A 12,077-nucleotide genomic window follows, 5' to 3' on the forward strand; every position below is an offset into this window, starting at 1 on the left:
TCCTCATATCACAACACAAGAAACTGCCTTTTAAACATGTCGAGGAGGGCATTCAGGTAAGTAAGAGAGAGAAATAACTTAAGACATTCACTGCCAGGGATGTTTGGAAGGTCAGTGGTTGAGTTTCTGCTTAGGACAGGGGCAATGGGTGTATTTTAAGAGGGGCAGACCCAGAAAGAGATAAAGTGGCTGATGCCACTCCAGGATTGGGGGAGAAACTCAAAGGACAGCATCATCAAAAGCCGAGGAGCCAAAATGTGTTTTTAGTTTCAGAGCTAGGGTGGCACAGGGGTTAGAATGCAGCATTGCAGGCTAATTCTGCCGACTGCCAGCAGTTCGATCCTGACCGGATCAGGGTTGACTCAGCCTTCCATCCTTCCAAGGTGGGTAAAAATGAGGACCCAGATTGTTGTGGGCAAGAGGCTGACTCTGCAAACTGCTTAGAGAGGGCTGTAAAGCACTATGAAGCGGGATATAAGTCCAACGGCTATTAGTGGCAAGAGATGGTATTCTCAGCTTCTCCAGCACAACTCTAGAGCAGTTATTCTCAACCTTGATGGTGTGACTTCAACTCCCAGAATTCCCCACTACTCCATCCCATTTACAGGCTCATGAGAAAGTTGAGATCTATCAGGTGCTGTGGAGCAATAATGGGAAACGTTGAATGGGTGTGGGTCTCTTACTGGTGGACTTTCTGGAGCCATCTGAGTGGGCTACCTTGGAAAGCAGGAAGAGGACTAAATGGCCTTTAGTTTACTCCAACAAGCTCTTAACACTCTCCAAAGCCATTACTAAGATCCACAGGAGCTGTCAATCTAAGCATGTCATCTGCCTCTCGGTGCAACAAGGCCCAAAGAACACGGTTGGAGGAACATCTCACCCAGCTTCCATGCATAACCGATTGGCTTCCAAACGAGAAAATAAGGCGCCTGTCAATTCTGCACACCATGAGCGTTTGAGGGCTTCATTCCATCAACATGCCAAGGGCAAAATTAGGGTGTGAAGCTATAAAGAGGCCCTTGGATGATTTGGTCAACTTGACAGGGCCATGAGGAAAAGCCTCATTAGCATCTCATCCGAAGCGCAAGTGGGTTTTGGGAGATGCGATCTAGGTCGCTTCCCTTCTGCTCGATTGACCTCGGTAACGGGGCCTCCTTGCTCAGATACCTACAATCACCTGATGAAAGGGGATAATGAACAGCAAAAGTCTTCTCACCCATGAAATTGCTCGGCCTCGTCTCTTTTACCTTGAGGAACTCGAGACCTGGCTTTAGATTGCAAATAAGAGTGAGCTAACTGAATGCTTGATTTTTTTTTTTAATATATAAACAAGCCAGACCAACCTTTCGAAACAATCTGCCTCAAAATTGATCTCCTGATCTCCCCAGATGATCCCGTTCCCACGAAACAAGCTTTGTTTTTTTAGGAGTTGGGAGAGAAACAACACATGCTGCCTTAGCTGTTATAATAGCAATAGCAGTTAGACTTATATACCGCTTCATAGGGCTTTCAGCCCTCTCTAAGCGGTTTACAGAGTCAGCATATCGCCCCCAACAATCCGATAGATAGATAGATAGATAGATAGATAGATAGATAGACAGACAGACAGACAGACAGAGACAGAGACAGAGACAGAGACAGAGACAGATAGATAGATAGATAGATAGATAGATAGATAGATAGATAGATAGATAGATAGATAGATAGATAGCAATAGCAGCTAGACTTATATACCGCTTCATAGGGCTTTCAGCCCTCTCTAAGCAGTTTACAGAGTCAGCATATCGCCCCCACAGTCTGGGTCCTCATTTCACCCACCTCGGAAGGATGGAAGGCTGAGTCAACCTTGAGCCGGTGAGATTTGAACCGCCGAACTGCAGATAGCAGTCAGCTGAAGTGGCTGCATTACTGCACCCTAACCACTGCGCCACCTCAGCTCTTAATGAAATAAGGGTTAACTGGAGAGGAAGTTTCTGTAAACAGGTCAATAAAGATTAGGCTAGAAACAACACCAGAATGTTTCCTTCCTTCCTTCCTTCCTTCCTTCCTTCCTTCCTTCCTTCCTTCCTTCCTTCCTTCCTTCCTTACTTACTTACTTACTTACTTACTTACTTACTTACTTACTGGATTATCCCTGTAAAGTGGAAAAAAACAAAAGGAGGTTTCTTCCAACAATCAGTTCTCTGAACTTCTTAGAAAGTTACCAACCGGTTCTCTTGAATAGGTGCGAACCGGCTGAATCCCACCACTGCTCTGAACGGTCACTACACAAATAGTCACAACTTAAGAACTACCTGTAGTTGTTTTTTTTTAAAATGTAGAGAAGAGTTTTCAGCACTGCATTTCATGGGAAAATCTGCTTTTTCTGCTCTCCCGTTGAACCATTGGCCTCTTCTAACAAGGGAGAATTTATTCGACCTTCCCCCAAGGAGGTCTTTGGCACATATGGTGAGGACTAGAATCCCGAGCAGGCTTCTTCTGTGCCAGAAGCCGCTTCTTTCCTTCAGAGCAATCTCAGGCTGAAATAATTTTTCAAGCTTTTCTAGTGGGGGGGGGGGGGGAATAATGGCCGTTTCGCGTTCGCGTTTTAATTTTGCTTTTAACGCGCAGGAGATTTTGAAAACCGGTCCTTGCTACAATCTAGACACAATGCTTTTTTGCGCCTCCTCTGGGGAACGCTTTTAATGAGACTTTTAAAGCGAGGGGGCATAAATTCCAGAGTTTATCCAATATTTAACAATAGGAAAAGACCCCTTGGGAATTAACAAGGCCAACAGAAGATTTTCTTTTCTTTTTTTCCCCTTTTCTTTATGGCTTTTAGGCGGTGAAAATATGCTTATTGTGTTTTTAAACGCCTGTTGGAACTGGAGGGGAAACTATTTTCAGTTATTGTACCATAACAACGTCTCTCTCTGAGAGGGTTGATTATAACCAAGAATGCTGAGAGCCCATATTCTGGCGGGGGGAAATGAGGTTTTTGCCATTTAACAGGGTGCTGCCTCTTTTTCTGCAGGATTTCCAGCTAAAATGCATCTCTAATTAACCAAAGCAGATGCTGAAATCCCTCGGTGGAAAAGGATCTCTGAGAATGGTTGTCATCCGAAGGAGAAGCTTTCAGCTTGACAGCCATGTACGCAAACCTGCTGTCAAACCCCGATATTCATTCTAAATCAGTGTTTCTCAACCTTGGCAACTTGAAGATGCCTGGACTTCAACTCCCAGAATTCCCCAGCCAGCATTCGCTGGCTGGGGAATTCTGGGAGTTGAAGTCCAGGCATCTTCAAGTTGCCAAGGTTGAGAAACACTGTTCTAAATGCTATCAGCACAAAGGCATAATAAAAAACAACAACATGAACTACACAAGAGACCTCCCACAAGAAGAGAGTTGTTCTGATCTGGGCTTCCCCAAAAAGCACGAGGCAGAATCCTGGTCCCCTTTTAAAACCCCTTTTATTCAACGAATGTGAATCCCTCTCATTCCCATTCAGCCAAGGCCCGCCAAACAGTCTTTCAAAGGAATATTTATGACCACAGACTTTATCTGTCTCGGAAAGCTGCCCTGTAAATATTTTCCAAGTGAGGACCTGTGCAAGGAAAGGCTGGGCAGAGAGTCTCTGACATTCACGGACAGATCTTCACACTCCTGAAATGAATCTAACGACAGAACGAACGAATTGTTTCCTGCAAAAGCCCCCTCCCCTTTCACTCCTCTCTTATTTCCTATGGGAGGGGCCATGGCTTAGGACCAGTGTATCTGCGAGACCGCCTACTGCCACATACCTCCCAACGGCCGATAAGATCCCACAGGGTGGGCCTCCTTCGGATGCCGTCAGCCGGACAGTGTCGGCTGGCGGGCCCCCGGAGGAGAGCCTTCTCTGTGGCTGCTCCGACCATTTGGAACCAGCTACCCCCAGAGGTCCAGACCTTGCCCACTCTCATGGCCTTCAGGAAGGCTGTTAAAACCTGGCTGTTCCGGCAGGCCTGGGGCTGTTGACCTTATTGTCGAGGTCCAGCCCCGATTAGAATGTGCGTGTGTTGGGAATTTTTAAACTATTCTTTTATTTTGCTTTTCTTTTTCTTCTTTCTTTGTAAGCCGCCCGGAGTCCTCCGGGATTGGGCGGCCTATAAATTAAATTAAATTAAATTAAATTAAATTAAATTAAATTAAATAAATAAATAAATAAATAAATAAATAAATAAATAAATAAATAAATAAATAAAATATAATATTATAATATAATATAATATAATATAATATAATATAATATAATATAATAATATAATATAATATAATATAATATAATATAATATAATATAATATAATAACATAACATAACATAACATAACATAACATAACATAACATAACATAACATAACATAACATAACATAACATTACATTACATTACAATACAATACAATACAATATAATATAATTAATATAATATATAAATAAAATCAAGATGGCGCCACCGAGAATAGAACCGGTTCGGGCGTGTGTCCGGCTGATTTATTACCTACTCCTCCGAACCGGTCCAAACCGGTAGGAACCCACCTCTGTTAAAGATACATCTGCATTGTGGGTTTGTGGGCTCTGTCTTACAACACAGCCATGTCTCAGTTTGATTGGACTCGAAGATCCGGGATGACCCAACAGCCCAACCACAAGACTTGGTCCTTCCCAGAAGATGGCTTTGGAGACTTACCTTCAGGGTTAACCTGACTGTGTTGCACTCCTGCAGCGGGTTCAACTTCAACATCTCCCCAAGGCTGCAGCCAGACGCCTGGTGTTGCAACTCACAGCACACGCAGACGCTGTCGCTGTCAAATTTAATCTGTGGAAGGAACAGAGGGGAGAGGAGGCCATCAGGATGGATCGGGACCAGGTCAAGCAACCATGAACCCTCCCGATGCTTCCAGAAATCGTTTCAGAAGTCATTGGTTCCTCAGCAATTGGTTTCCCTCAGTAACCATGGCTTGGAAATTAACCAGGTTTAGGAATGGGGTTTCTTTCTCTTTTAACAGGTGGCTTCAGGGGCTGAGACGCTGAGCTTGCTGATCAGAAAGGTCGGCAGTTCGGCGGTTCGAATCCCTTATGGAGTGAGCTCCCGTGACTTGTCCCAGCTTCTGCCAACCTAGCAGTTCGAAAGCAGGTAAAAATGCAAGGAGAAAAATAGGAGCCACCTTTGGTGGGAAGGGAAAAGCGTTCCCTGAGCCTTCGGCGTTGAGTCATGCCAGCCACATGACCACGGAGACGTCTCCGGACAGTGCTGGTGGCTCTTCGGCTTTGAAACCGAGATGAGCACCACCCCCTAGAGTCGGGAACGACTAGTACAGATGTGCGAGGGGAACTTTTACCTTTATCTTACCTCTTTTAACATTCTTCATTCTATCTTTGCATTCTTGTAAATTGCTCAGATTGGAATCCAGGGTTACAAAACAGTTAAACGAGTTTTAATGGAAGCGATGACTCCACAGAAGAAACAAAGGTCATCGCTTCCACCCTTGAAAGTCCCACGTGCGACTGTCTCCTTGTGTGATTTTTATCCTGCCTTTCGTGGTCTAATCCTGCCCTTAGGGTAGGACATCTGTATCTGACGCATCTCCTCCTGCAACCGGTAGAGTTCGCCCGTTTATAAATCTTACATATAGATAAACCAATAAAAGCCAACATTGGTACCAGTGGCTGGTACCTGTGAGATGGTGATTCTCTACATTCGTAAGAGGGGGAGGCGTCCGAGATTTTGCAAGTGGAGTAGATAACAACGAAGAGATCCTTCTGAGTAGGATCTCAATCAAAGCTAGGGGGAAGGTGCTGCATTCAGCCCCAAATGCCTCCTCTTCAAAGGATTAGTGGATCTCCTAATTTATCATCCGGGCTGGCTCTTGTTCTTTAAAGTCAGGTGTGTATTTGAGATAGGCCGCGACGGCTTACTCTAGAGGTACTTGGCTGCTGCACGGAGCCTCTTCCTTCCATGAGCTCTAAAAATGAATAAACCTGACAGAAATACGCCAAATAAGGACGAAGGCTTATTTCTTTTGTGCATTGAGACCGCAGCTCCTGCCAGCTTTCATGAACAACAAAATGAGATTTGTCTTATTGGCTCTGTTTATTTCCGCGCTTCTATTTTAAGGAGCCACGCACGGATGCAAAGGGAACTAGGGATTCTGATCTCATTTTGTCCCCGGGAGTTATTAAAGAGACAAACACACACACACACACACAAACACAAACACCCGCACACAAGGAGGAAACCAGGTGTGGGGTCAAGGAAGGACATGGAGATAGACACACCCCAGAGAAAAGCTGAAAACTTTGCCCTGTTTTAAGTCTCTGTCTGCAGACAGCAGAAGTCAAAGTAACAGAATCGTAGAGTTGGAAAGGGCCTCGGAGGTCTTCTAGTCCAACTCCTTGGTCAAGCAGGAAACCCTACACCATCTCAGACAAAGGGGTCTTCTGAATCTCTTCTGAAAAACCACCCTTGTTGGAGCACCAACAACTTCCGGAGGGAAGTCGTTCCGCTGATTTAATTGTTCAACCTGCCAGGAAATTTCTCAGAAAATGGAAAACCTATCAGAAAATTGAGATATATGATAGCTTAACCATCGGGAAGGGGAAATGTAATATCTTCCTGAGAATGAGCTCTCTAAGGAAGTGAATTCAGAAGGCATCGAAACAAAAGAAATCAGAAGTGGAGAATACGTCTAAAAATTATAGACGTTCTGTCATGTCCTACAAGCTCTATAAAATTGGGACGTCCAATTACATCCCCCCAAATGGACATCGATGCTTGGAAGGAGTGCATCCAATGCCAAACCAGCGTGAAAAAACAGGATATTATTAAACCACTCATATTAACTAGCACATTCTGTGAAACACCTCCCTCCATACCCCGAAGAGGGGAGCCATCTAGGGATGAAATATAAATGCATCAGTAACACAGGTATCTTTCATTAGTATTGTCCTGTTATCTTGGGGAACGAAACAGCCTTTAACACCTTGTCTCAAAAGAATAAATAAAGCAGACTGTCAGAAGGATATTAACTTGCCCGGAATGTCCATCCTTCACAGAATAAAGGGGGAAAAAAATAATAATTTGAAGAGTAAACGGAAGCTCATTTGCAAATTAACTTGGCAGCCTTTCTCCCTCCCCCCCCTTCCTCTCCCTCCCCTCCTCCGCTGAGTTCCAGATAAATCAGAATTGAAGGTGGGCCATAAAGAGCGGTGAGACTGAACAGAATAATTTCAGAGAAAGAGGGGGAGGGGATGAAAGACAAACTAGATGAGCTTAGAAAGATGGATAGATAGGAGCCTCCCTTCCAACACTTGGATTCTGCAGAGGTAGAAATGTTTGGAAGGCAAAGAGTTAAAGGGAAAATGGCAAGGAGGCAGAGAAGGTGATCACACAGCTAGTGGTTGCTTCAACGTCTTAGGGGTCATGTCTAGAAGGTCATAGAGTCATCTACAATCAACAGACTCTTGATCATCCACTCTTGATGTCTCTCAACACACCAGCCAAGACATGACCAGGGCTGGTCTAAAGACAAGAACTTTCATATTCCATACTGAATTCCTAACATCCTCTCAAGAGTTCCCATTCTGCGAGAACCATGTTTCCAAGCTAACACCCTTCAGGTGTCCTGGGATTTCAATGTCCAGAACTGAAGGTCAGCTGGGAGCTGATCAGTGGTGGGTTTCAACAATTGTTCGAACCTACTCTGTGGGTGTGGCCTCCTTTGTGGGAGTGGCTTGCCACCCATGTGACTGGATGGGAGTAGCTTGCCGCCCATGTGACTGGATATGAAATTATGAATTAGTACTTAGGTCGGTCCAAGTAGCTATTCAGAAACTCTGGCATTGAAGCATGCAGGTCTTAAAGCTGTCAAGTTACAAGACCCTCGCACCCCTAACCCTTTAGAGAGAGAAAACCAAGCGGTGTTTAAACTTGACAGCTTTAAGACTTGTGGACTTCAACTCCCAGAATTCCTCCTCCAGTCATGTTAGCTCAGGAAGTCTGGTATTGAAGCATGCAAGTCTTAAAGCTGTCAAGTTACAAGACTCTTGCACCCCTAACCCTTTAGAAAAAAAAACTAGGGGTCTTCAAACCTGACAGCTTTAAGACTTGTGGACTTCAACTCCCAGAATTCCTCCTCCAGTCACGTTGGCTCAGGAACTCTGGCATTGAAGCATGCAAGTCTTAAAGCTGTCAAGTTACAAGATCCTTGCACCCCTAACCCTTTAGCAGTGGTGGGTTTCAAAAGTTTTTGGAACCTCTTTTGTAGGTGTGGCCTGCTTTCCGGGTTCACTGGTGGAACCTCTTCTAAACGGTCCGGTAGATTTGACAAACCGGTTCTACCGAATAGGTGCGAACTGGTAGGAACCCACCTCTGGAGCTGATGTCCTCTCAACCCTTCTGAAGGAAGCCAGGTTAACCTCTAACTTCTGAAAGTGAGCGAGCAAAGAGGAATTTGAAGACTCCCACTTTGACCTCTGAGATGTGAACGAATCTGAATTCCCACTGGAAAGCCAGCATGTGTTTTAGCATGTTTTACTTCCAAACAAATCAGCGGCGTGCAAAAAAGAGAGAGAGAGAGAGATGATTCGGATTACTCACCAACTGACACCCTTCTAGAGAGTTCACGAGTTGAGCATTTTGACAGGAGAGAATGGATCCAGCTAAATTTAGCATCACGCAGACAGCTGACAGCAGCATGAAAAAGGTTATCTGAGGAAGAAGAAGAAGAAGATTGATTTATTTTATATTGCAATACTCACTAAGAAATAAGATATTCACCTGATGAGGTTTTGTCTCTGCTCTGCTTCTGTATTCATTGTGTTTTGGATGCTACAGAAGATCCTGAAACCATGTTAATATTCAGTTGGATTCTATCTCCCAGCTTAATCTGGAGTAACCCAACTCAACAAGTGGCCTTCACATGGGTTCTACACCAACAACCTTCCAGCAAATACATTAATGCTGGTAGAGAATTATAGAATTATGGATCTGGAAGAGATCACAAGAATCATTTGATCTGAAGAGTCCAACAGGGCACCTGATTGCAGAACATTGTTCTAGAGCAGGGGTCTCCAACCTTGGCAACTTTAAGCCTGGAGGACTTCATCTCCCAGCTTTGCTGGCTGGGGAAATCTGGGAGTTGAAGTCCGCCAGGCTTAAAGTTGCCAAGGTTGGAGACCCCTGTTCTAGAGTTCTGTAAACCCATCCATTTCTCACCTAGTCCTAATATTGAACAGATGATTCTAGATAATGCATGCACAAAGCAGCATTTCAACCATGTTCAAAACCCTGCAAGCTGAGAGGTCCCACTCTCTGGAGGAACATCAGCTTGTCCACTCTACAACAGAGGAAAAACCTGGCCTTCAAAGGGCTTAGGAAGTACTTGGTTCCTCCAGGACCATTTTCCAATAACCAAAGAAGCAGCTGTGTCTTAATCCGCACGACCCCTTGGGCAGTCCATCTGAGCAGGGAAGATTGCAGTCTTTCCCTATCACCTTCTGCCTTCTCCTTGGGCCTGAAGACACTGAGGACCATTCGTTGTGTATCCAAAGCAAGATGACAACAATTACATCAATTAAAGAGCTGGAATGGAGATCTTTTCTCAGCCTTCCATCACCCAAGGTTGTCCTCCAGACAAGTATTTCTCAACCTTGGTAGAAGAGATGGTGGTGGTGTTGATGATGATGATGATGGTGGTGATGGTGATAGTCTATCCCCTCAACCAGTATTTCTCAACTTTAAGCTGTGAGGACTTCAACTTCCAAAATTCCCTAACCGGCAACAGGAAGTTGAACTTCAAGTTGAGAAAGGTTGAGAAACACTGACCGACACCAAAGAGAAAATAGGTGGGCCAGCAGTCACCAGAGGTCCATCTCCACACCTGAGCTCCCTTGTCCACAGGAGAGGAGGAAGGTCCCTTGCAGTCTTCACCAAGAGACCATCTGCCTCCCCTCCTCCCTTGCATCGGCAATGAATCATTGCAACTTGGTATGCCAGCCACCCTCTCCAGCTAGCTCCGTTCCCTTAAGTAAGCTATCAAAAGCTTTCTCTGAGAGCCCACTTCCAAGTACTTAAAATGGATGGGAGCCACGGTGTGGTACAGGCATTGCTCTGCTTTCCCAAGAGAAGCCGGTTTAATTTAGAACATTGCTTCTAATCAGAGGAATGCCATAACAACATTTGCTTAAGTTTCTAGGTTGCTAATATAGCAGCCTCGGGAATAGTTGGAAATGCAAAGAGAATCCTTTCACAGCTCTATCACTCGGGTTCCAGCTGTTGGGTCTTTATTCAGAGAGGATGGCATTATTTGCACACAATGGCTCCATCAACACTCTCTGGAGACCTCACATCATGCCTCCCTCCACTGTTACTCCCTGGAACCTCTCCTGAGAAGGACAGCTAGGTAAATTTGATTTATAAATAAATAAACTCGGAAGATCAGACTTCATGGAGGACAACTCTTAAACCAGGGGTCACCAAGCTTTCGAATCTCCGGGACCACTAAATCCATGATTTTAAATCCCGTGGACCACTAACATGATCTGCCTAATGGCCAGTTGGGTGGGCGTGGCTAGGGGGGTCATGTGACTGGATGGGTGTGGCCAACCCGATGTCACTCACATAGAGGGGTGCCTTGCCAGCCACTCCTCGCCCCTCCGCCCGGGCTCCTTAGGGCCCCAACAGGAAGCAGTTGCTGGAGATAAGCAGCCCCCAGTTGGCAAAACAGCTCAGTTCAAATTGGATCTGACCGAGAAGGAGGCTCAGCAGAAGCACCTCAATGAGGACTAGGAGCATAAGCTTTCCAAGCAGAGGAAAGACCTGTGGAAGTGCAAAGCCAGATACCGGCGCCTGGTGGCTCAGTGGGCTGAGATAGTCAGCCAGTTCTAGGCCGTGATGCAATCCCAGTGGAACAAGGCCCTCCGGCTCTTTGCCACCAGCGGCTCTTCCCTCCAGCCTTCGCCCAAAGCCCCCCACCAGGAGGCTGAAGCAGACCCCAAGTCAGAATTCCTGCCCCCCTCCGACCCACACAAAAAGACCCCGAAGGGGGAGACTCTCTGCAGCAACACAAACGTTCATTGCACGGATCCATCCCAAGGGATTTAGTTTGAGGACCCCTGATTCAGTGCAATATAAAAAATGCAAATAATTTTTCTGTGGACCACCAGAAGTCCATGGATTGCCAGTTGGTGACCACTGTCTTAAACCATTATCCCAACAACAGCTTTGGCTTCACCCGCATGGCTCCTGTCACAGATCCCTCTTAACCTGGTTATTGAGTTAACCCTTATTCTTCCTTTGTTCAATACGTTGATTCATAACACTAAGCACCGGATGGTCTTCACACAACCTAAATCATGGAAAAAGCAAGTTAAAGATGACCCCCCCAAGCCCAACTGGGGATGTTGTGGAAATGGACAAATTGGCTCACGGCTTTCACTGGGGCTGGAAAAATGTGATTCTACAGAGTTGTTTTTTTTTTCCAGAGCAAAGTAAAGGCCTGGAGCAGGTCAATATTATAGCTACTGTATATAAATTGAATAAATAAATATTTGCATCCTAATTGCCATTCCTAACCGCAAGTGAATCTATGCGTGTAAGAGCTCATCACCTCTTTCTCATGCTATAATTTTTTCAGGCACAAATCCTCTCTTTTACATGTTTGCAAAAAGGTTTTGTTCAGATTTAGAGGGGGGGAAAAAAAACCTCCATATTAACACGTGCAACATTCCTAATTTCAAGGCTACAAAACATTCAGTTCAAAACACCAGTTTTCCACCCCTGCGTTTGTGCAAACGGAATGTCCTCCGATTCGTTTGTCCCATTGCAAAACCGCACCGTAAAATCTAGGCACAGGCAAGCCACGGTAATCCCACCATTTAATTTCCTCCCTGCGGTGTTGCCAGGTTTGGGGGGCGAGGAAACCATCTCCCCTCCTCCCCCCCCCTGGACTTGAAAGCCTCTGAAACCTGTCAGATCCTCCCCCGTCCCGAATCGATTCCAAAATCAGAAGAAAGCTTCGTTTTCAATTATCTCGATAACGAAAGAAAACACGTTGAGAGCGT

General features: G+C 45.3%; 1 protein-coding gene across 1 annotated transcript in view; it reads right to left on the reverse strand.

Moving 5' to 3' along the window:
- The window catches only part of ENTREP2 (endosomal transmembrane epsin interactor 2), a 74,865-nt gene that overhangs the window by 19,488 nt on the left and 43,300 nt on the right, over nucleotides 1–12,077 (reverse strand). The window contains exons 3-4 of the mRNA XM_087703976.1: nucleotides 8,614–8,724; nucleotides 4,705–4,833 (exon numbers count right to left, since the gene is read on the reverse strand). Coding sequence (XP_087560102.1) covers nucleotides 4,705–4,833; nucleotides 8,614–8,724 — 240 coding nt within the window. The remainder of the gene's footprint in view (nucleotides 1–4,704; nucleotides 4,834–8,613; nucleotides 8,725–12,077) is intronic.

Source organism: Thamnophis sirtalis, unplaced genomic scaffold (assembly GCF_051295495.1).
Source record: "Thamnophis sirtalis isolate CommonGarterSnake01/CBP01778 unplaced genomic scaffold, rThaSir2_p1.2 scaffold_2, whole genome shotgun sequence".
Classification (NCBI taxonomy): Eukaryota; Metazoa; Chordata; class Lepidosauria; order Squamata; family Natricidae; genus Thamnophis; species Thamnophis sirtalis.